The following is a 24,071-nucleotide window of genomic DNA, read 5'->3' on the forward strand; positions in this document are numbered from 1 at the left end:
CAGCGTCAACTACCCCATCAGTGGTCAGGCATTCAGCCTCTCTGCCCCCACCATCTGGACCTCCATCTCACAGTCCCTTCGCCTCATCCCCTCCCTTGCCCCCTTCAAGGCCTGTCTCAAGAGCTTCCTTTTCGACCGTGCCTTTGGCCATCTTGCCTCCCCCCCCTTCTCTGATCCCAGCCCATAGCTCGGACTCAAACCCCGTATTGTCCAGCGCCTTGGAAGGTCTATACGCTCACTGTAGCCTTTCCCATGATGTCTGTGCTGGTGCTCGCTCCCCCCCACTGGAGATCTTTACTCTAACCCCATCCCCTGCTCCCCCAACCATTGTGTCTGTGCTGGTATTCGCTTCCCACTGGAGCTCTCTACTCTAACCCCATTCCCTGTTCTCTCCCCATCGTGTTCTCTCCACCACTGGAGCTCTCTACTCTAACCCCATTCCCTGCTCTCTCCCCATGGTGTCTGTGCTGGTGCTCACTCCCCCACTGGAGCTCTCTAACCCCATTCCCTGCTCTCTCCCCATCGTGTCTGTGCTGGTGCTCACTCCCCCACTGGAGCTCTCTAACCCCATTCCCTGCTCTCTCCCCATCGTGTCTGTGCTGGTGCTCACTCCCCCACTGGAGCTCTCTAACCCCATTCCCTGCTCTCTCCCCATCGTGTCTGTGCTGGTGCTCATATTTAAGTGAAAAACCGTCACAGAGGCTGAGACTGGAGGAAATTTGGGGTCTCAGAAGAGAAAACACAGAGACACAGACATATTCCTACACACACACCAACACATACATACACGCATACATACAATGTATACATACATATGACATGCCTACACACACATACAATAATAATCCTTGCATTTGATATAGTGTCTGATCACTTCATTGAGACACCTCAAAATAATAGTATAAAGTGAATTGACTGTACATTTTGTGGGCGAAACCCCACAGCTAATTACACGCAGGAATGTCCCACAAACAGTTGTGGATTGAGTGACTAAATTATTATGTGATTCCAAATCTGGGGATTATATCCACAACCTTCGGACTCAAGAGGTGAGAGTGCTACTAGCGGGCAAGCTGACACACACACACACATGTATATATACATACATACACATACATATGCACACACACACATTCATGACAACAACTTGCATTTATATAGGGTCCTTTACGTGGGGCAGAATCGCAAAGCACTTAAATACATACATATTCACACACACACACACACACATGTATACATTCAGACACATATACACACACAGTTAGTTACACACACATAAATACACACACACACACACACACACATCGGAATAGGTACCGAGAGCATTGCGCATAGATTTTAGATGGGACAACAAAACACAAAGCAGCTTACACTCCATTAACCGTTACGTTACAGCCGAACAAACCCTCAGGACTTACAAGAGTAAAGAACGCCGCAGTTTTTGTTGACAAGAGGAGAGCGAGAGAGAGGGACAGAGACGCGGAGAGGAAACCTGTCATTTCAGGAATCAACAGAAGCACAATTCACAAGTTAGGGAAATCAGACAGAACATCAGCACAGCATCGTGTTAGAGCCTTGGCTTTAAGAGGACAGGAGCCGGGGCTCGTTAACAAGGAAAAGGGAATCCCTCTCTCTCTCTCTCTCTCTCTACAGCTGAAAGAAACACAAAGAGCGTGGACTCAGCCCCAGCGCAGGATGAGAGGAGGAGAACTGTCCTCACAGACCCACACACACCACAGCGGGTGGAGGGAAGGTGTAAGATGTGACGAGGACGGATGGGGTTTCTTGCATTTCTACCCGGTTTCTGAAGGTTGTACCTCTGTTCCTCACAGCCTCAAACACAGGCAGAACCAGGTATCCCACAGGCACCGCAGCCATCCTCAGGCTTTGTTACTGAGGCACACAGATGGCTGTAGGACAGCTGACTCTCAGCAACTCAACCCCCCACCACCGTCTGTCCCATTCAACTGGGGGCGGGCACTCCCCTCACTGAGCCCTGCCAATCAGCAAACTCTGCCCATCACTGTCCTGCCAACCACTGTCCTACCAATTACTGCCCTGCCAATCACTGAGCCAATCACTGCCCTGCTAATCACTGACCTGCCAATCACTGCCCTGCTAATCACTGACCTGCCAATCACTGCCCTGCCTGCGCTGCCAATCACTGAGCCAATCACTGAGCCAATCACTGACCTGCCAATCACTGACCTGCCAATCACTGACCTGCCAATCACTGCCCTGCCAATCACTGACCTGCCAATCACTGCCCTGCCAATCTCTGAGCCAATCACTGCCCTGCCAATCACTGAGCCAATCACTGCCCTGCTAATCACTGCCCTGCCAATCACTGCCCTGCCAATCACTGCCCTGCCAATCACTGCCCTGCCAATCACTGAGCCAATCACTGCCCTGCCAATAACTGCCCTGCCAATCACTGCCCTGCCAATCACTGAGCCAATCACTGTCCTGCCAATGACTGCGCTGCCAATCAGAGCCAATCATTGCCCTGCCAATCACTGAGCCAATCACTGCCCTGACAATGACTGAGCCAATCACTGCCCTGCCATTCACTGAGCCAATCACTGCCCTGCCAATCGCTGAGCCAATCACTGCCCTGCCAATCACTGAGCCAATCACTGCCCTGCCGATCACCTCCACTTCAGGTCCACCTATCCAGGTGCGACGCTAACGGGGCATTACCGCCCTCCCCTCCGGGTGAGGGGGGTTTCCTTTCATGCCCAGGACCCTGGTCTCAGAGCCCAGACCGACTCACACTCTGGTCCAGTTTTGCCGATCACTGAGCCGAGACGTTGTCCCGTGAGACACCAAAATGGTTTTCACCGTCTGGAGAAGGGAGTTTCTGGGTATTTGGGTCCACAATACTGATTACTGTTCACCATTTCATGGCTGTTTGCGAGACTTTGCTGTGAGGCATTAAACTTGTGGTACCACCATCAGCGGTCAGACTTTCAGCCTCTCTGCCCCCGCCCTCTGGCAATAATAATAATAATAATAATAATAATACTTGCATTTGACATAGCGCTTTTTACGTCGGGAGAACACACCGTAAAGTGAATTGACTATATTTGTGGGCGAACGCGGCGGCCAATTGCGCACAGCAATGTCCCACAAACAGTCGTGGATTGAAAATCACCAATTTATTATTGTTTTTGGTTTTGGAGGATTATTATTAGGCTCTGTGTGGAGTAAGGAAACTTGCCCAAGGTCTGCCTGGGATTGAACTCAGGTCTCTCGCTTGCAAAGCGAGTGCTCTAACCACTGAGCTACGGGACTCCATCCTGGAGTCCTTCTGTCTCGCCCTCTCTCTCTCGTCCCTTTCAACACCCATCTCAAGGCCTTCCTCTTTGACCGTTCCTTCGGTCGTCTTCCCTGCTCCACAACCCCCCACCGCCCTCCACCCTTCTCTGATCCCAAACCCCACATCGGATGCAAACCACCCTTTTGACTGTCCAGCGCCTTGCGACGTCCTCCCAACGTGAAAGGCGCTGTGCAATTGCACTTTGTTGTTGTTAACAGTGCCATCGTTTGGCTGACAGGTTAAATCGAGGTTCCATGTTTGTTCAGCTGTAACACAAACGTACAAAGGGAAAGGGAGTTTCTTGCTCGTGAGGTCCTGGCCAACAATCGCTCAGGTACAACTGGTCACTTGATGCCTCTTTGTGGCCCAATGCTGCGTGGAAATTAGTTTATGTGGTGCTTTCTGATGATTTGACTTTGTGATTAGGATATCAAATACAGGAATTTTTATAAAAAGTTTGGAATTAGAGAGCTCCAGTGGGGGAGAGAGCACCAGCACAGACACGATGGGGAGAGAGCAGGGAATGGGGTTAGAGTAGAGAGCTCCAGTGGGGGAGCGAACACCAGTACAGACACGATGGGGGGAGAGCAGGGAATGGGGTTAGAGTAGAGAGCTCCAGTGGGGGAGCGAGCGCCAGCACAGACACGATGGGGAGAGAGCAGGGAATGGGGTTAGAGTAGAGGGCTCCAGTGGGGGAGCGAACACCAGTACAGACACGATGGGGGGAGAGCAGGGAATGGGGTTAGAGTAAAGGGCTCCAGTGGGGAAGCGAACACCAACGATGGGCCGATTGTATTCTTTGTTGCAGACCAAGAACGAGGCACAGATTGCCAGCAATCAGGGGGTGGGGGGAGCGCTGGTCTGAAAGGAGAGGAGACAATAGAATATAAAGGGAGAACAGCTGTGCTGGTTTTGTTGTGTGCGTGATGTTGTCCTCAAGGCGCGGAGGGAAACAGGTGGAACACAATGTAATCACACTCTGCGTGACCTGATCTCAATGTGCTGGAGTCGAGCCCTGATCAGGAGTTCAGTTCCTACAACCTCTATCCATCAGCGTTAAACTCTGGGGGAGGAGGAAAGGGAGAGCAGGAGAATGCGATTAGAGAGCTCCAGTGGGGAGAATTAGTACTACTCAATAGTTATACAGCGACTTTCACGTCAGGGGGACGTCTCAAAGAACTTTACTCTGTTAACTGGGCACCTGAGCTGGGGGTTGGGGTGCAAACAGACACGATGGGGAGAGAGCAGGGAATGGGATTAGAGAGCTCCAGTGGGGGGGAGAGAGAGAGCAGGGAATTGGATTAGAGAGCTCCAGTGGGGGGAGAGAGCAGGGAATGGGATTAGAGAGCTCCAGTGGGGGGAGAGAGAGAGCAGGGAATTGGATTAGAGAGCTCCAGTGGGGGGAGAGCAGGGAATGGGATTAGAGAGCTCCAGTGGGGGGAGAGAGAGTAGGGAATTCGATTAGAGAGCTCCAGTGGGGGGAGAGCAGGGAATGGGATTAGAGAGCTCCAGTGGGGGGAGAGAGAGCAGGGAATTCGATTAGAGAGCTCCAGTGGGGGGAGAGAGAGCAGGGAATTGGATTAGAGAGCTCCAGCGGGGGGAGAGAGCAGGGAATGGGATTAGAGAGCTCCAGCGGGGGGAGAGAGCAGGGAATGGGATTAGAGAGTTCCAGTGGGGGGAGAGAGAGAGAGCAGGGAATTGGATTAGAGAGCTCCAGCGGGGGGAGAGAGCAGGGAATGGGATTAGAGAGCTCCAGTGGGGGGAGAGAGAGAGAGCAGGGAATTGGATTAGAGAACTCAGGTCTCTCACTTGCAAAGCGAGTGCTCTAACCGCTGAGCTACAGGACTCCACACTCCTACAGGAATGGGATTAGAGAGATCCAGTGGGGGAAGAGAGCACCAGCACAGACACGATTTGACGAATGGCTTCCTCTGGCAGTGTCGATGACTGACCTCCCCCTCTTCTCTGCCTCGGCTTCCATTCCCGTGCAGTGCTCGAGCTGTTACCCTATGTGACGGACGCTGTGTAAATGATGCTGTTGGTCTCAACGGAGCGACGTGATCCGAGGTTACAGCTGTGACAGAAACACGCGCACACTGACACACACTCACGCGCACACTTTGCACAAACAGACACAAAGCCTTCACCGACATTGTTTAAAAGTTAAACCTTTATTCCTCAATATCTCTAGCTCATGTAATCACTGCATAACAGTTAAAAATCTATAGACTGCCACTGCAGAGAGAGGCAGCAGAAACAATATTTACAGGAGGGGATTTTCCCCCACACAAAAAAAAATGTCAACACCAAATACTGAAGAGGGGAAGAACGAAATAAAAACCAGACAATATATATATATATATATACTTTTTCTTCTTAAAAAAAATTCCATCATCAGTGCAATCCCACCAGGTCTTTGAAACCGACACCCAGGATTACTGTGACTTGTTACCCCTGAACACGCCTGAACTCACAGTATTTCAGTTTGCCTATAATACGAAGCTTTGGAGGAGAAAAAGTACTTACAAGCACGTTCAACAGTTACCTGTGCTTTGTTCCTGCTGTGCCTTGTCCTTGGTTTAAAAAAAAACTCTCCAAAAGAATTCAGCCTCCGTGGATAAATTTTAACAAAAGAATCTTTTTCTCTTCTCTTCCCCCCCTACAATTTTTTTTAAGACCTCTTCTCTCCCCTTCCCTCAAGACCCCCCACCTCCGGAAGGTTGAAATGCCTTCTCTTGTCTCTCCCTCTCTCTCCCGAGTTGGCTGATCTCAGTTGGAGGATTACAGTATATAGTTTGGGGCATAACACGTGCAAGCGACTGCCAGGATGGTGGTGGGTGAACTGGATGGACCTTGGTCTTCTTTTGTCTAGCAAATCCTTATGTTCTTATGTATGCAGTGAGTGGACCTCAGGACTCCAGAGGAAATAATCAGCCAGGATTCCGCATCTCAATCCTTGTTAAAACACTCTTGGGGATGGTGAGGGAGGGCAGTGGATGGGAGAAGAAAGCGTGTGAAGGAACATCTATCTCAGCTAATTTCAGTCCTCCTCTCACCCAAGGAGACTGCGGACTCGAACCCAGACACAGGGAGCTGTCCATGCATAGCGCATGCATATATATATGTGTATTGGACTCGGTCTGGTTTGGAGAATTAGTGTTGGGTTTCCGCATGTGTCACATACCTGGCTGACCAACACGCCCCTCATTTACACACCCACATTCTCAATGGCTGATCCGTGACCGCCCAGGCTGAAGTTTCCCTCTCAATCGGCCAGGGGGTGCTAAAGGCAAACTGGACCCCAATGCACCAAGCCCCCCCTCTCCCACAGTGCTCTGAGATCAGTTGGGAGAAGAGGGGACCTTGTGTTTGTCAATGAACTTCTGTTCATTTAGTATGAGAAACTTTGTGTGTGTGTGTGCGGGCGGGAACTACGATAACGTGTCACAACCACCTCAATATTAATATTCCCAGTCACCATTTCACAATCAAATATACATCAACAAAACCCCCGGGTGGAGGCGCAGAGAGACACCAGGACAAGTAAAGAGGCAGCGACTGAGTTGGTGGTAAACTAGTGAGAGCAAGTACAAAATGGGGACTCAGAGTCTGACAGTCAATTTGTTGAAACAGTTTATTGCACTGGATACCTGACTTAGCTCGACTGCGTTTGAGCAGTTAACCTGGGCCCCACCAGCCTCTCTCCACCCCACCCTGGGGGCGATGTCACAGCCCACCCAGCCCCAGTGCCTTGGGATGTCCTCCCCACGTGAAGAGCGCTGTGAAAAGATAAATGTGTATTGCTGTAGCCTCTGACCCTTCCAACAGATTCTGGGACGAACCCTCTGGGAGGCACTGACCCGCTGGAGAGAGAGAGGCGGAAACACAGGATTGATCCTGAAGGTCCCCATAGGCCCAGCCAATGGAGGAGCAATGTGGGGAGGGGGAAGAGAAAGAGATTGTGTGTGTGAGGGGGGGGGGGGGGGGGAGAGAGGAAGTGGAGGGGGGGAGAGAGAGAGAGAAAGTGTGGGGGTTTGGGAGAGACTGTCAAGGATGTGTTGGGGCCTTTGAATATTGATTGTATACTTGGCTCCAATCCCTTCCCACCCCAAATCCCGGTGGGGTAGGTGGGGGTGAGGGGAAACCATTGAGTTTGCATCTCTGACCAGGCTGCTGATACTCTCTCTCCCCACCACCCCCCCCCCCCCACTTCCCACACAACCCCCCCCCCCCCACCCTTTGAAAATACAACATTATAGAAGCCTTCCCTGAGTCAAGTTTGATTATTGCATTCTTTACAAAGAAAACTGGTTAATTGGGAATGGGAGGGAGAGTGAGAGAGGGGAGGGAGGGGCACATGGTAACCCGCCCAAATAAAAAAAATCAGTCACTACACTTGCCAGTAATTGCTGTGAGATTCAGCTTCTCGACTGTGTTAAAAACACACGTTCCCTTTACACTCTTCACAGGTTGTAGGGTCCATCGCTTCCAACAAAACTGTTCTAGTTGGAAGGTGGGGGGTGTTGAGGGGGCTTGTTGGGGGGGGGGGGGGGGGAGGAGAGAGGAAAAAATCACAGAAGTGAGTGTCCGCGAAGGGGAGATAGCAACCCTGGCGGTCGTCGACCTCAGTCTCAATTTGCTAGTGAAGAGGATAACAAATAAACCATCTGCTGCAACACAAGTCCATGTTACACATAACCCCCACCCACCCTCCCTCCCCCCATTTATAAATACATCTCCTTTTCAACGCGAGAACCTACTAACCCAAAACCTCCTGAAGGCAGTGATCACACACTGCGACAAGCGAGAACACAGCAGGTCCTCATAGGCTCCCAGCCCCAAAACTGCCCCATTTTAAAAATAATTCAACCCTGCCTGATAATCTTCGTACGTCAAAACAGTGGAGACTCGCTCGGCAAAGTATTTAAAATAAAACTAGTTTCTATTGCTTTCCATACGCCTTTCCTAACTCAAAAATACACGGGACATTTGATTTGTGCCTCTCAATACTGTGTGCGTGTGTGCATATGTGAGTGCATGTTTGTACATTTGTAGACATACACACATGCGCGTATATATACGTTTATACGCGTGTGTATGTGTGAGAAAATACACACACACGCGTATGAGTGCATGTTCATAATATACGGTACATGTGCATGCGTGCGTGTGTGCACGTGTGTATGCGTTTACAATGTAAGTGCGTGCATATGTATATTTGCGCGTGTGGGTGTGTACTGGTGTGCGAGTGTGCGCACACACACACAGGACGTTTAAAACTAGTAAGCTGTAAAGAAAATACTTTCACAAACACCAAATGTCAAAACAAAAATCTAGACACAAGGTTTAGAACTGTGCAGGAAGACCACTGAGGAGCCACCAACCAGGTATGTGTCCACTTAACAGCTGAGGTCCAGCCCCCCACCCCCCACCCGGCCAGTCCTCGGCCCGATGGGGGTGGGGCAAGAGATCAGATCACATCAGATTTCTCTGCATCAAAATTCCTCATGGCCTCAAGCGTAAGACTTGAACTTTAAGATGGTGGAAACGGCTTAAAATGGCTTCCAAACAGAGACCGACCGGATTTAGGAACGTGCCGTTTGTCAGAAGCTTTTTGAGACGTTGGGTCTTGAAGGAGAGGCCACAGTTTCCAAACTCAACAGCGGCAACTGTGTGCCTTTCAACCACCACCCCACCCCACTCCCCACTCCCCACTCCCGCTTGCCCTGCAATCTGATACATAGGAAAGCAAGCCACGGGGATTCCACAGCACAACACACATCGCTGTGTGTGCATGGGTAGCTTGGTATTGAGTGTGAGACCCACCCGGCGTAATTAACTTCGAGAATGGGGGTGGGGGGGGGGAATCTTTCACCCCCTGACCCCCTAAACAAGCCCCACAACCTGTGGCCAGGTGGGGGGGGGGGAGGCAGGGGTCTGTGTGCTGCAGGGGGTCTGGGCGCTGCAGGGGATCTGGATGCTGCCGCAGGGGTCTGGGTGCTGCCGCAGGGGGTCAGGGTGCTGCCGCAGGGTTCTGGGTGCTGCAGGGGGTCTGGCTGCTGCCGCAGGGGGTTTGGGTGCTGCCGCAGGGGGTCTTGTGCTGCTGCAGGGGTCTGGGTGCTGAAGGGGATCTGGGTGCTGAAGGGCATCTGGGTGCTGCAGGGAGTCTCGGTGCTGAAGGGGGTCTGGGTGCTGCTGGGGGTCTGGGTGCTGCAGGGGGTCTGGGTGCTGCAGGGGGTCTGGGTGCTGCAGGGGGTCTGGGTGCTGCAGGGGGTCTGGGTGCTGCAGGGGGTCTGGATGCTGCAGAGGGTCTGGGTGCTGCAGGGGGTCTGGGTGCTGCAGGGTCTGGTGATGCTGGGGGTCTGGGTGCTGCTGGGGTCTGGGTGCTGCTGGGGTCTGGGTGCTGCAGGGGGTCTGGGTGCTGCTGGGGGTCTGGGTGCTGCTGGGGGTCTGGGTGCTGCAGGGGGTCTGGGTGCTGCAGGGGGTCTGGGTGCTGCCGCAGGTGGAACATACCTTTTTGGGGTAATACACAGTGGTTGCAAACGACACAAATGTCACTCGGAGAAAAGTAAATGAACAAAAAGTTTCCAATCTTTGTGTACAGCAGCACCCCCAGGGGCTTCGTCACACACGCTCTCCCCCCGCCTCGCTGAGTGAAGACAGCAAAGGGGGGGGGGNAAGGAAAGGTGGGGTGGGGCGGAGGTGGGTTGGGGGCGGGGAAGAGGGGTGTGGCTCTCACAGCAGGTATCTACGTCTGGCGTCTTCGTCGCGGGTCAGGTCCACCACCTCGGGGGGCACGGTCCAGGGGGGCTGGGTGACGGCTGCCCACGAGTGTATCTGTTGCTGTGGGGGGGGCTGCTCCCTGGCGCTCAGACAGTACGGGTGGGAGGTAGCGTTCCAGGTGGAACAGGTCTGAATCACGCCGGGTCTGCTCTGTGGACGTCTGCAGAAGCCGTTAAAAAAAACATTTTAGAACCACAGTAATTTATAATAAAAATAATCCCTGCATTTGATACAGCGCCTTATCACGTCATTGATACGTCTCAAAGCGCTTCACGGGATATACTGTAAAGTGGAGTGACTGTGTATTTTGTGATCAAAACAACTGTGCACAGCTGTGTCCCACAAACAGTGGTGAATTGAATGATTTTGACCAAATTATTTTTAAGGAATTATTACCCCCGGAAAATGATTTTTTGCCAATCAACTAATAACCAGGTTCCTTCTTACTGCTGTGTAAACAGGAGCGCGTGGAGCAAGGAAATTTACCTAATGTTTCGTCCTACATGGGAATCACCCAGGTGCTCTTGCTTATGCTCTAACCATTACACTATGGGACTCTGGTTATGGCTTTAGCAGCAGTGGGGGACAAGGGCTGTGATGTGTGGTGTGTGGGTGGGTGTGTGTTGGTGTGTGTGTAGTGTGTGTGTAGTGTGTGTGGGGGTGTGTGGCAGCGATGTGTGTGCTTAGTGGGTGTGGCTCCCCATCCCCCAGAGGATTGATTTCAAGATCCTCATCCTCACCAATAAGGCCATTCACGGCCTCGCTCCCTCCTCCTCTCTGACCTACTGTCCCCCTACCTACCTGCCCGTACCCTCCGTTCCTCTGGCTCTGGTCTGCTCCACATCCCCCGCCCCAACCGCCCTACCATCGGTGGTCGGGCCTTCAGCCTCTCAGCCCCGAGGCTCTGGAACTCCATCCCCCAGTGCCTTCGCCGCCTCCTCCCTCTCCTCCTTCAAGGCCGGTCTCAAAACCTTTCTCTTTGACCGAGCCTTCAGCTCCCCTCTCGACTCTCTACCCCCTCCTCGCTCCCTCGCTCCCTCCCCTCACCCTGACCATTTCCCCCCTCCTCGCTCCCTCCCTTCCCTCCCCTCACCCTGACCATTTCCCCCCTCCTCGCTCCCTCCCTTCCCTCCCCTCACCCTGACCATTTCCCCCCTGCTAGGGTCCTGACCAAACTGTGCAGCGCCTTGGGAATCCTCCTGACGTGAAAGGCGCTTTATAAATGGAATCTTGTTGTTGTTGTTGTTGTGTGTTTGTGTAGTGTATGTGTGGGATGTGTGTGTATAGGGGGAGTGTGTTTGTGTAGGGGGAGTGTGTTTGTGTAGTGTGTGTTTTGTGTGTGTGGGTGTGGGATGTGTGTGGGATGCTTGCGTGGGATGTATGTATGTGGGTGTAGGGTGTGTGTGTATGTGCTCTCTTGTACCTGGGATCTTCCTGCACTCCCACAATCTCGACCTCGCTGTCGCTGGAGGCGATCTGGATTTCCTCCTTCACTGGGACGGAGAAATCTGCAAAACCATCGCCAGCCATCAGGTCCTCGTCCAGCTGCCCTGGAGCCAACAGCACAAGCAGGTGTGAGCCAGTCAGTGTAAGTCAGTGTGAGCCACCATCAGTGTGAGCCACCATCAGTGTGGGTCAGTGTGAGCCACCGTTAGCGAGAGCCACAGTCAGCGAGAGCCACCGTCAGTGTCAGCCACCGTCAGTGTGAGCCACAATCAGTGTCAGCCAGTCAGCGTGAGCCACAGTCAGCGAGAGCCACAGTCAATGTGAGCCAGTCGGTGTCAGTATAAGCTTGTCAGTGTGAGGCAGTCAGGGTGAGCCAGTTAGTATGAGCCACAGTCAGTGTAACCCACAGTCAGTATCAGCCACAGACAGTGTGACCACATTCAGTGTATGCTAGTCAGTGTAACAGCACAAGCAAGTGTAAGTCACAATCACCAACATCAATTTGCACTTATATAGTGCCCTCCAGGTAAGGTAGTGTCTCAGAGCGCTTAACAGAGCCTAACTCTGAACTGGGGGGCCCGTAAGTCCTGTCAAAGAGGAAGGTTTTCAGGCGGGACTTGAAAAAGGGGAGAGGGAGCAAGGCAGAGGGATTGAGGAAGAGTGTTCAAGCGTTTTGGGGCATAGTGGCTGAAAGCGCAACCTTCTATGGTGGGGGAGAGGGTGCGAGGGACGAGCAGGAGCTGGTGCCAGTCGAGCGGAGGTGCCGGGTGGTGGATTGGGGAGTGAGGAGGTCGGAGAGGGAGGGAGGTGCCATAGAGTGAATGGATTTGAACACGAGAGTGAGGATCTTGAAGTCGATCCATTCGGTGATGGGGAGCCAGTGGAGCCTGGGGCAGAGCTGGTGAGATGTGGGTTCGGAGTTTGGTCGGGGTCAGTATGGGGGCGGCAGAGTTTTGAATGAGTTGGATCTTGTGAATGCTGGAGGTGGGAAGACCAGCGAGGAGTACGTTGGGAGTAATCCAGGCGGGAGGTGACAAACGCATGCACGAGGGTTTCGGCTGCATTTGGGGTAAGGTACGGTCGGAGGTGGGCAATGTGGCGGAGGTGGAAGAAGGGGGTCAGGGACTGGATGTGGGGGAAGAAGGACAGTTGGGGTTGAATTGCCTAGATTGCGCACTGGTTCATAGAATCATAGAATTATACAGCACAGAAGGAGACCATTCGGCCCATCGTGTTAGGGCCGGCTCTTTGAAAAGAGCTTCCAAATCAACCCCCCGCTCTGTCCCCATAGCCCCTGCAAACTTGTCCTCCCCAAATAATTATCTACTTCACAAAATTATCTACTCCAAATCGAATATAGGAAGTGCAGAAGCGGTTTGAAAAAGGAAATAAGAGGGGCAAAAAGATTATACAAAAAAAGGTTAGCGGGTACTATTAAAGGGAATTCTAAAGTATTTTACAAACATATCAAGAAAAAAAGGCTCGTCAAAGGTAGGGTGGGGCCAATTAAGGACCAAGGGGGAAATCTTATTGTGGAGGCAGAGGGCAATGGCTGATGTGCTGAATGAGTACTTTGCATCTGTCTTCACAAAATAAATGGATGCACCAAATGCCGCAGTATCAGAGGAGAGGGGAGAGGAAATACATAGGATAAGTATAAACAGAGAGGAAGTACTGAAAAGGTTGACTGGGCTGAAGGTGATAAGTCGCCCGGTCCGGACGGGATGCAGCCGAGGTTACTATGGGAGGTACGGGTACAAATAGCGGAGGCTTTGACTACAATTTTTCAATCTTCGTTGGACACAGGAGTGGTGCCCGAGGACTGGAGAGTGGCCAATGTGACTCCACTGTACAAAAAGGGACAGGAGGACAAACCTGGGAACTCCAGGCCAGTCAGCCTAACATCAGTAGTGGGGAAACTCCTGGAGACTATAATCCGGGACAGAATAAATCTTCACTTAGAAGAATATGGGTTAATTAGGGACAGCCAACATGGATTTGTTAAAGGCAAATCTTGTCTAACAAATCTAATAGAATTTTTCGATGAGGTAACGGAGAGGGTGGATAAAGGTAGTGCAGTTGATGTAGTTTATATGGACTTTCAAAAGGCATTTGACAAAGTGCCACATGAAAGACTTGTAAGAAAGATAGAAGCCCATGGTATAAAAGGGACAGTGGCAGCGGATCCAGAACTCACTGGGAGACAGAAAGCAGAGAGTTGTGGTGAACGGCTGCTTTTCTGACTGAAGGTAAGTGTACAGTGGCGTCCCCAGGGATCGGTATTAGGACCACTGCTCTTCTTAATATACATAAATGATCTGGACTTGGGTATAGTAAGCACCATTTCCAAGTTTGCGGACGACACAAAGTTAGGGAGGGGGTAAACAGTGAGAAGGATAGGAGCCGACTGCAGGAAGACATAGACAGGTGGTAAAATGGGTGACACATGGCAGATGAGTTTCAATGTGGAGAAATGCGAAGTAATGCATTTTGGTAGAAAGAATGAGGGGCAATATAGGCGGTAATACAATCTTAAAGGGGTAAAAGAACAGAGAAACTGGGGGGGCAGGTAAATGAATCCTTGAAGGTGGCAGGACAGGGAGATAAGGCTGTAAAAAGGGCATATGGGATACTGGGCTTTATAAATAGGGGCATAGAGTACAAGAGTCAGGAGGTTCTGATTAACCCATATAAACACTGGTTAGGCCTCAGTTAGAATACTGCCCCAGTTCTGGGCCCCACACTATAGGAAGGATGTTAAGGCATTGGAAAGGGTACAGAGGAGATTTACGAGGATGGTACCAGGAATGAGGGACCGTGATGAGGAAAGGCGAGAGAGACCGGGATTATCCTCATTGGAGTAGAGAAGGTTACGAGGACCTAATAGAGGTCTTCAAAATCATGAGGGGATTTGATGGGTTAGAAAGGGAAAAACTGTTTCCACTGGTGGGTGTGTCGGTGACTCGAGGTCAGATTCAAAATAGTCTCTAAAAGAAGCCGAGGGGAGGTGAGAAGAAATTTTTTCACGCAGAGAGTTGTTCGAATCTGGAACATTGCCTGAAAGGGCGGTCGAGGCCGATTCGATAACTACTTTTAAAAACGCGGTGGACGGGTATTTGAGGAGTACGGGATTGCAGGTTATGCGGAAAGGGCTGAGGAGTGGGATTGACATTAATTGCTCTATTCAAAGAGCCGCACAGACTCGATGGGCCGAATGGCCTCTTTTTGAGCTGTACAATTCTATGATTCTGTGATTCACTCTTAAAAGCTGTTATGGAATCGGCTTCCCTCAGCCTTTCAGGCAATGCATTCCAGATCCCAACAACTTGCTGTGTGAAAACACTTCTCACCTCACCTGTTTCTTTTAATAACTATTTTAAATCGGTGCCCTTGGGTTACCAACCCACCCGCCAGTGGGAATAGTCTCTCCTGTTCACCCTATCGAATCCCCTCATAATATTGAAAACTTCTATTAAGTCTCCTCTTAACCTTCTCTGCTCCAAGGAGAATAATCCCAGTGTCTCCAGCCTCTCCTGATCACTGAAGTCCCTCATTCCTGGTACAATCCTTTGCACACTGTCCAATGCCTTGACATCGTTCCTAAAGTGTGGGGCCCAGAACTGAACCCAGTCTCTCGCTGAGGCCTAACCAGTGTTTTATATAAAGGTTCATCATAACTTCCTGACTTTTGTATTCTATGCCCCTGTTTATAAAGCACTAATATCTTGCATGCTCTTTAACAGCTGTATCTACCTGTCCGGCCACCTTCAAAGATTTACTATATGACCCCCGGGTCTCTCTGTTCCTTCATCCCCTTCAAGATTGTACCATCAGCTTATATTGCCTCTCCTCATTCTTCCTCCCAAAATGTATCACTTCTCATTTTTTTTTCTCACTTTTCAGTTCTCCTCTGTACTTTCTATATTCTATTTGATTATCTTCTGTATTTTGGACCTGGCATTTATCATAAGCCTCCTTTTTCTGTTTTATTTTAAACCCGATTTCCTTATTCATCCAGGGAGGTTTGGATGCCCTATTTTCCCCTTCGTGGGAATATATTTGTTCTGTCCCCAAACTATCTCCTCCTTGAAGGCTTCCCATTGCTCGTTAGCTTTATAACTGCCAATCTTTCTTTCCAGTCCACCTTGGTCAGGTCCCTTTTTTAAGTCACTGAAATTAGCCCTCTTCCAGTTGAGTATCTTCATCTTTCTTTAATTATTGCTTGTCCCTTTCCATAAGTACTCTAAACCTAATGATGTTGTGATCACTGTTGTCCAGATACTCTCCTACTGAAACCTGCTCCACTTGCCCCACTTCATTCCCCAGAACTAGATCCCGCACTACTTCATTCCTCGTTGGGCTGGAAACATACTGACCCAGAAATGCACACATTTCAGGAATCCTCCCCCCTCCTGTCCCTTTACACTGTTATTTTGCCAGACTATGTTAGAATAATTGAAGTCCCCCCTTATCAACAACAGGATTACATTTGTATAGCGCCTTTCACGTCGGGAGGACGTCCCAAGGCAATGGACAGAGTACAGCATTTCAGACCTGAGCTGGGGTCAGGGGGGCGAAGGAAGGGGAGGGGAAGTGGCTGATGGCATGGTCGAAGAGGAGGGTCTTGAGGCGGGACTTGAAGGAGGCTAAGGAGGGGGCGAGGCAGAGTGATTGGGGGTCAGAGGTTGGGGGCAGAGTGGCTGAAGGCTCTCCCGCCAATGGTGGGGCGGGTGGGTCGGGGGACATGGAGCAGGCCGGAGCCGGCTGAGCGGAGGGTCGGTAGGGGGTTAGGAGCTCACAGAGGTAGGGTGGGGCAAGGCCATTGAGGGCTTTGTAGGTAAGGACCAGGATCTTGAACTGGATCCTCTGAAGGATAGGGTGCCATTGGAGTCGGGCGAGAGTGGGGGAGATGGGGTCACGGAGTTTGGTGCGGGAGAGGACATGGGCTGCAGAGTTCTGGATTATTTGCAGCCTGTGGAGGGAGGAGTTGGGAAGGAGTGGAGTCCTGTAGCTCAGTGGTTAGAGCACTCGCTTTGCAAGTGAGAGACCAAGTTCAATTCCAGGCAGGGCGAAACCTTGGGCAAGTTTCCTTACTCCACACAGAGCCTAATAATAATCCCTCCAAAACTAAAAACAATAATTAAATTGGTCATTTTCAATCTACGACTGTTTGTGGGACATTGCTGTGCGCAATTGGCTGCCGCGTTCGCCCACAAATATACAGTCAATTCACTTTACAGTGCGTTCTGTGAAGTGCTTTGGGACGTCCTTCCGACGTGAAAAGCGCTATATCAAATGCAAGGATTATTATTATTATTACTCTATCACTACTCTATTGGTTTTGCATCTGTCTGAAATCTGCTTGCAGATTTACCCACCATCTCCTTCCCACTATTTGGTGGTCTATAGTATACACCTAACAGAGTAACCGCTCTTTTTCAACTCCTTAATTCTAACCAAATAGATTCTGTTTTTGGACCCTCTAGAACATTGTCCCTTTCCAGGGACGTAACCGTGTCTTTAATCAATATTGCCGACCCCCCCACTCACTCCTTTTTTTTTCTTCCCCATCCCTCCTGAATACATTGTAGTCAGGAATATTCAGCTCCTATTCCTGCCCTTGTTTGAGCCAGGTCTCCGTTATTGCCACTACATCATAACCTGTGTGGCAACTTGAGCCGCAGATCACCAATCTTATTGCATTTAAGCACATTTCTTCCCCTTTCTTCTGGATGACTCCTTATTACATTGCTATTGGTCTCGCCCAGCCCTCTCCGTAACTTGTTTGTCCTCTCCAATGCTGCACCCTAATTCCCTTCCCTCTCAAAATTAGTTTAAACCTTTCCCCACAGCACTAGTTAACCTCCCTGTGAGGACATTGGTCCCAGCCCTATTCAGGTGTAACCCATCCACCTTGTGCAGGTCCCACCTCACCCTGAACTGGTTCCAATTATCAAGGAACCTGAAGCCCTCCTTTCTGCACTATTTCTCCAGCCATGCATTCATGCTGTTTTGATACTCACTTGCACGAGGGAGTAATCCAGAGATCACCACCTTCGAGGTTATACTCGTTAGCTTTTTCCCTAGTTTCTGATACTTTCCCTGAAGGATATCAGCCTTTTTTTTGCCTACGTCATGGATCTCAACATGGACCACGACTTCTGGATGTTCCTCTTCCCCCATGTTCTGCACCCGTTCGGTGGTTTTAAGGGAGAGCGCAGGGAGGTTGAGGTGTTTAGATCCGCAGGAGTGAAGGCATTGACGGGAGCCAAGGAGTACAGCTTCCGTCCTGTTCATATTCAGCTGCAGGAAGTTTACACTCATTCAAGCCCTGATGTCTGCCAGACAAGCTGATAATAATAATAATAATCCTTGCATTTGATATAGCGCTTTTCACGTCGGGAGGACGTCCCAAAGCGCTTCACAGAACACACTGTAAAGTGAATTGACTGTATATCTGTGGGCGAACGCGGCAGCCAATTGCGCACAGCAATGTCCCACAAACAGTCGTAGATTGAAAATGACCAATTTATTATTGTTTTTGGTTTTGGAGGGATTATTATTAGGCTCTGTGTGGAGTAAGGAAACTTGCCCAAGGTTTCGCCCTGTGCCTGGAATTTAACTCAGGTCTCTCACTTGCAAAGCGAGTGCTCTAACCACTGAGCTGCAGGACTCCACTAGATAGACCAGCGACAGACCTGGAGTTGGTACTGGAGGAGGCAAAGTAAATTTGCATGTCATCCGCCGACATGTGGAAGTTTTTCCCCCATGTCGGCGGATGACATTGCCCAGAGGGAGCATATAGATGGAGTCCTGTAGCTCAGTAGTTAGAGCACTCGCTTTGCAAGTGAGACACCTGGGTTCAATTCCAGGCAGGGCAAAACCTTGGGCAAGTTTCCTTACTCCACACGCCTATTAATAATCCCTCCAAAACAAAAATAAATTGGTCATTTTCAATCCACGACTGGGATTGTGGGACACTGCTGTGCGCAATTGGCTATCGCGTTTCGCCCGCAGATATAACGTCAATTCACTTTCCAGCATATTCTGTGAAGCGTTTTGAGACGTCGAGAAGACGTAAAAAGCATTATATCAAATGCAAGGATTATTATTATTATAGATGAGGAAAAGAAGAGGGCCAAGGATGGAGCCCTGGGGTACTCCGCATGTGACTGGGCGGGTTGGGAGGAGAAATCATTTGCCGAGATGAAATGGAAGTGGTTGGTTAAGTAGGACTTGAACCATGCGAGTGTGGTCTCACTAAGGTGGCTGAAGGAGAGACAGTGGAGGAGGATGGCAGAGAGATCCAGGACAAGGAGGCAGCGGGAACCCTAGTCACAAATAGACACTGTTTGTGACTTTGACAAGCGCTGTTTCTGGTGACCAGACTGCAGGGGCTCGCGTAGGGAGAGGTGTGACCGAAGTTAAGCTGCAATAATGCGTTCCAGGACTCAGTATAATACCATAATATGAGTATGAACCACAGACAATGTAACAGCACAAGGTGAATGTGAGTGTGAGCCACAGTGTTACAGCACAATGCGAGTGTGAATCATCAACAACAACTTGGATTTATATAGCGCCCTCCACGCCGGACGGCGTCACAGACAATGTTACAATAACAGGATGCACACAAAGTCCTGTTAACCATGTTTCCTACAGCGCACTGACCAACAACTGAAACATGATCAGAATTGTATTTCGAAGTACGTAATTGTATTCAGTACAAGTGTTTAACTGTATTTAGATGTCCAGAGGATCGGTGTAAGTGTGTGAGTGAGTGCCATCATTTTTATCTCAGATACTCCGTGGCCATGTTTGATGCGACGGATGTGGGTAACAGGACTTTGTAGACACCCTGTACCTTTCCTAAAGATCACAATGTCTGAGACTCGAGCCGGCAGACTGACCTTCGGGGGCACATTTCTCCACCACCAGACCTCGGTTCTGCACGGTGTTCACCGTGAACTCCTGATGCCCGTAGGAGAAGGCTTCCTGGACGCCAGCAGCTGCAAGAAGATTGTCCACATTCAGTACCTCGGGCTCCGAGTTAGTGTCAGATATATAATAGTGCGGAACCACTGGAGGCCCATCTGAGAACACAATGCAAAGGAGGCCGGTAAACACGTGCAACAGGGAGAGACAGACAGGGAGACAGAGAGAGGGAGCAGGCAACTACGATCAGCATCTCAACAGTGCATTCACCCCTACACAGCTTCGTGACTGGCGTGGAGGGGGGTGATAGGTAGGTAAGGGTGGCTTTTCTTCACTCCTTGGCTGGCTGTAAAGCCCCACAATATTCTGTAAAGTGCTTTGAGACTTCTCGATGACGTGATAAGGAGCTATATCAAATACAAGGATTATTATTATTATTACTTGGCTGGCTGTAATGTTCCACAATATTCTGTGAAGCGCTTTGAGATGCCTCAACAGTGTGATTAGGCCCTAGAACCAGAGGACACGGCCTTTGATTGAAGGGGGGGTTAAATTCTGAACAAATCTGCGGAAACACTAATTCAGTGAGCGAGTAGTAGATGTGTGAAACAGGCTCCCTAGGGAGATGGTGGAAGCAGAAGGTGTTGATTCTTTCTAAAGCAAATTAGATAAGATTCCAGTTAGGAAATAATCTATTGAGATTTTTTGGGGCGTCAGCCGGGTATCTGACACACGTGGAAACCCATCACCGTGCTTAAGAGCATCCAAACCAAACTGAGAATTCCATGCATCCCACGTACACATGGAAATCCCAGAGAGAGATTGTTGGAATGGAATCTCTCTCCCCTGGGGGGACATTCCCTAGGAAGACGGTGAAAGCTGAAAGTGTTGATTCTTTCAAAAGCAAATTAGGATTCTTTTAGGAAATAATATCTGGGGATACAGTATATAGTCTGGGACATGACTGCCAGGATAGTGGAAGGCGAACTGGGTGGACCTTTGTCCATCACCAGCAAATTCTTATGTTCTAATATCAAATGCAAGAATTATTATAAAATGGAGACTGGACAGAGCCCAGAATTTACACACGAAGAGGAAGACTACAGAATCATGAAGCCCAGTGCTCACCAAGTTTTGAAGTGAAAATAAGAGTTGTTTTTGGAAAGGGGAGGAGAGAAAGAGAGGGAAGGGGGAAATGTACATCAATTTCCAAGCCAGTTCACTCTCTAGGATTTTCTGAAAAGGCCCTGCAATAGGCCCTGAAATTCCACCCGGTCTCAGCCTGCGAGACCTGCGTCTACATAAAAATAAAGAAAACTGAGCAAAGATTGAAAAATGTAACCAATGAAAATTCTTCAATCCAGTCCTTAATATGCAGCCGCTTCCTTAAAAAAAGTGGAAAAATTGCTTCAAGTCTAAAGGCTGGATTCAACAATAACAGATTACATTTTCACATCGGGAGGACGTCTCAAATCGCTGGACAGTCAAGGTTTTCGACCCAAGTTGGAGGCTGGGATTCAAGATTTTTCCACAAGTCTGCTCTATCTAACAGTGTCCCCGGCGGATTTCAGGCCTCAAAAGGGTTGGAGTCTATCAGTTCACAGTCCAGTGTGGGCAGTGCTGCATCGGGTTTTACAAATACTTCCTTCTGGACAAGTGGGCGGAGGGGAGAGAAGGGAGAACAGCGGCAACATAAAGGAAGGCAGGGTCTCGGATAAGATCTAGAACGTCCCTTCTGAGTGAGTTCAGTGAATCCCTCATTCGCCTACAAATACAGTCACTATGCTTTACAGTAAATCCGTCAAGCGTTTTGAGATGATTCTAGGCCGTGATATGGCACCACATCACACATATTTCGCCCACAATTTTACAGTCTATTCTGTGAAGGGCTGTGAGTGGTCTCGTAGACGTGATAATGCGTTATATCAAATGCAAGGATTATATTATTACATCTTGAACTTCAGTGAATGGGGAGAATATTCCCAAACTAGTCGCCCAACATCAAAACACACAACGCTATGCTATCAGAGCAAGAATAAACTCACTGTTTCCCTTCCACCCACCATGAAGACACTGCTTGCTACAGCTCGCTCACTACAGGTTCCAATACAAACCTTAAAACGCACAACTTGCAATGATCTACCTCAGGCACTGGCCAACATAAAGGTCTATCAAATGCAATCTTCTCTATCTATTCACAGATCATCCCAGGGTGAGAAGGTGGTCACTATCCCTCTTCCCGCTATTTCACAGTAAAGAGGTGCTCTCTCCTGGTGAATGTGCCCCTCCTCTCCCTCCCAAATTCATCTAAACCAGTAACATACTGATAAAGTGCTTTCTGGATGTTTCTCGCCCACAAATACAGTCACTACACTTTACACTGAAGCCTGTCCAGCCCTCTGAGAGCTTTCTAGGACACGAGGAGATGTTTGCAGGGCTATGGGGAGAGAGCGGGGGAAGGGGATTGATTTGGAAGCCCTTTTCAAAGAGCCGGCACAGACACGATCGACCGAATGGCCTCCTTCTGTGCTGTATAATTCTATGATTCTATGACACAATACGGCACCATATCAGATGCAGAAGTTATTTATTTCAACTAATATTTGACAGTGGCAAAAACAATGGATGAGCGAGAATTCATAAGCGCTTTCACAAGCGAATGTGGCAAATATTTAAAATAAAACCATAAAAAGGTGTGTGTTTTGTGGTGTGTGTGGGAAGGATTGAAGTGCAGGGGAGTGAGCCTAAGCAGATAGCTCCATCAGAAAGCCAACACAGAGATGATGGGCTGAATGGCCTTTTTCTGTTTTGTGACATTCTATGTTGTTAATCTGGCCAACAACAAACCAGATAAAATTAGTCATTCATTTCACAGCTGATTGTGGGGCATTGATGCGTGCAAATTGGCTGCCACGTTACCTCTACTACACACTTTCTCTGAGTTTCCCCTCAAGGGAAAGTTAATGCTGAGGAACTGATGATGATTTTCCTATTTAGCAACATAAAGAATCTCGAATCTCCGCAGCCAATATCTCCGTAAGACTGAACAAGCCACACACACCATAGGGTTATAAAAACCAAACATGGGGAATGATCTGAAATCCAATTCCAGCTCTGAATTTAGAGGAAAGCACCACATTGGGGAGTCCCGTGGTGTAGTGGTTAGTGCGTTTGCATCACAAGCGAGAGGACGGGTTTAATTCCTGGGTGGGGCGAAACCTTAGGCAAGTTTCCTTACTCCACACGCCTCTGTTTACCGAGCACCAGTAAGTAGGAACCAGGTTGTTAATCGATTGGCGGTCACTTTCCAGGGATAATAATCCCTCCACTCCCCCAAAAATGTGGTCACTCAAACCACAAGTGTTTATGGGACACTGTTGTGTGTAATTAGCTGCTGTGTTTCACCCACAAAATACAGTCGCTTCATTTTACAATACATAGCATGTGAAACGGCATGGTAAGGCACTATATCAAATGCAAAGACTATTATTATTTTGACTGTCAAAGATCCTAACCTTGAGATGAGAATTTAAACCAAGGTCACACCTGTGCCTGTTCAGGTGGACGTTAAAAGATCCCATGACGCTATTGGAAAATGAGAAGGGAGTTTTTCCTGTGTCCTGGCCAATTATCCTCCAGATAAATTGGGTATTCACTTCCTAGGTTGTTTGTGGGAAGTTGCCGAGAACGAACTGGCTGCCAATAAAACAATCACTCCACTCGCCAGCAATCACCTTCGCTTTGGAGGTGTTCTGAAGGTTAAGGGAATATAAAATGACAGGATAATCACAAGAGGCTTAAGGTGTGAAGAAAGGTTTCTGCACGGAGGGGAGTTAGGAACTGACACCGTGTTTCAAGGATAAAACCACACACGGTGACCTGAGGCAAGGTCTCCACAAGGGGTCGGCACTGGGCAGATTTTCCTCGTCAACTTCACAGAGCAAAAGAAAAGGCATTCAACTGTGTGTTACGTCAGCACTTCCCACAGCGTCTCAGTCGCCACATGTACCCGCTCCAGTTTACTGCTCATCACCTGCTCCACCATCAGAGATCAAGCTTTCAGCCACTATCAGCCATTCATCCAGTCCTCCTTTGCTGACTTCACGACAGCCCCCGCAGCAAACAATTCCCATCTACCTTCACCTGCGACGTCAGTCACTTCTATATTCCTTCCACTTCAACAATAACAACAAATACCATTTATCTAGCGCCTTTCACGTTGGGAGGACGACTCGCTTAGTGCCCTTTGCCACCTGCTTTGTCAGGTTCTCTTACGTGGGCCAGCGCTGTATAAAACACACAGTTCCTGTTTGCCCAACACAGACACAAGTCAATCAACTGACAGCACAGCAAACAGCCAATAACGTGAAACTTTTATGGCAAATCCGACTGTAGAAACCTTGTGTGCGGAAAGGATTGTGGTGAGAGACAAAGAGGAGAAAAAAATGGTGTCAAAATAGTTTGTCGATTATCCCTGCGAAAAATAACTATTTTCGACTGGAAATGGCACTTTGCCCGAACACCACCCACTCCCCCTCCCCACGATCGAATGGTTTCTCTGTCAATTTGCTTGCCATCTTTTTGTAAA

At 49.4% G+C, this 24,071-nt stretch overlaps 2 protein-coding genes across 4 annotated transcripts in view; both read right to left on the bottom strand.

Annotated features, from left to right (window-relative positions):
• Positions 1-9,332: 9,332 nt before the first annotated feature.
• LOC121848108 (proline-rich protein 2-like) lies at positions 9,333-9,830 on the bottom strand. The gene has a single exon (XM_042332009.1). The coding sequence runs from the start codon at positions 9,828-9,830 to the stop codon at positions 9,333-9,335; it is 498 nt and encodes a 165-aa protein (XP_042187943.1).
• Positions 9,831-9,928: 98 nt separating this feature from the next.
• cunh18orf25 (chromosome unknown C18orf25 homolog) overlaps positions 9,929-24,071 on the bottom strand; it is a 53,074-nt gene continuing 38,931 nt past the window's right edge. Inside the window, exons 3-5 of one of the 3 annotated variants that reach the window (XM_007908921.2) lie at positions 19,459-19,557; positions 11,526-11,652; positions 9,929-10,262 (exon numbers count right to left, since the gene is read on the bottom strand). In XM_007908921.2, coding sequence (XP_007907112.1) covers positions 10,055-10,262; positions 11,526-11,652; positions 19,459-19,557 — 434 coding nt within the window. In that variant the 3' untranslated portion in view covers positions 9,929-10,054. Of the gene's footprint in view, positions 10,263-11,525; positions 11,653-19,458; positions 19,642-24,071 lie in introns of all 3 variants that reach the window. The other 2 variants (XM_007908919.2, XM_007908918.2) reach the window with 2 other exon arrangements.

The sequence above is a fragment of the Callorhinchus milii genome, unplaced genomic scaffold (genome assembly GCF_018977255.1).
Source record: "Callorhinchus milii isolate IMCB2004 unplaced genomic scaffold, IMCB_Cmil_1.0 Scaffold1, whole genome shotgun sequence".
In the NCBI taxonomy this organism is placed as follows: Eukaryota; Metazoa; Chordata; class Chondrichthyes; order Chimaeriformes; family Callorhinchidae; genus Callorhinchus; species Callorhinchus milii.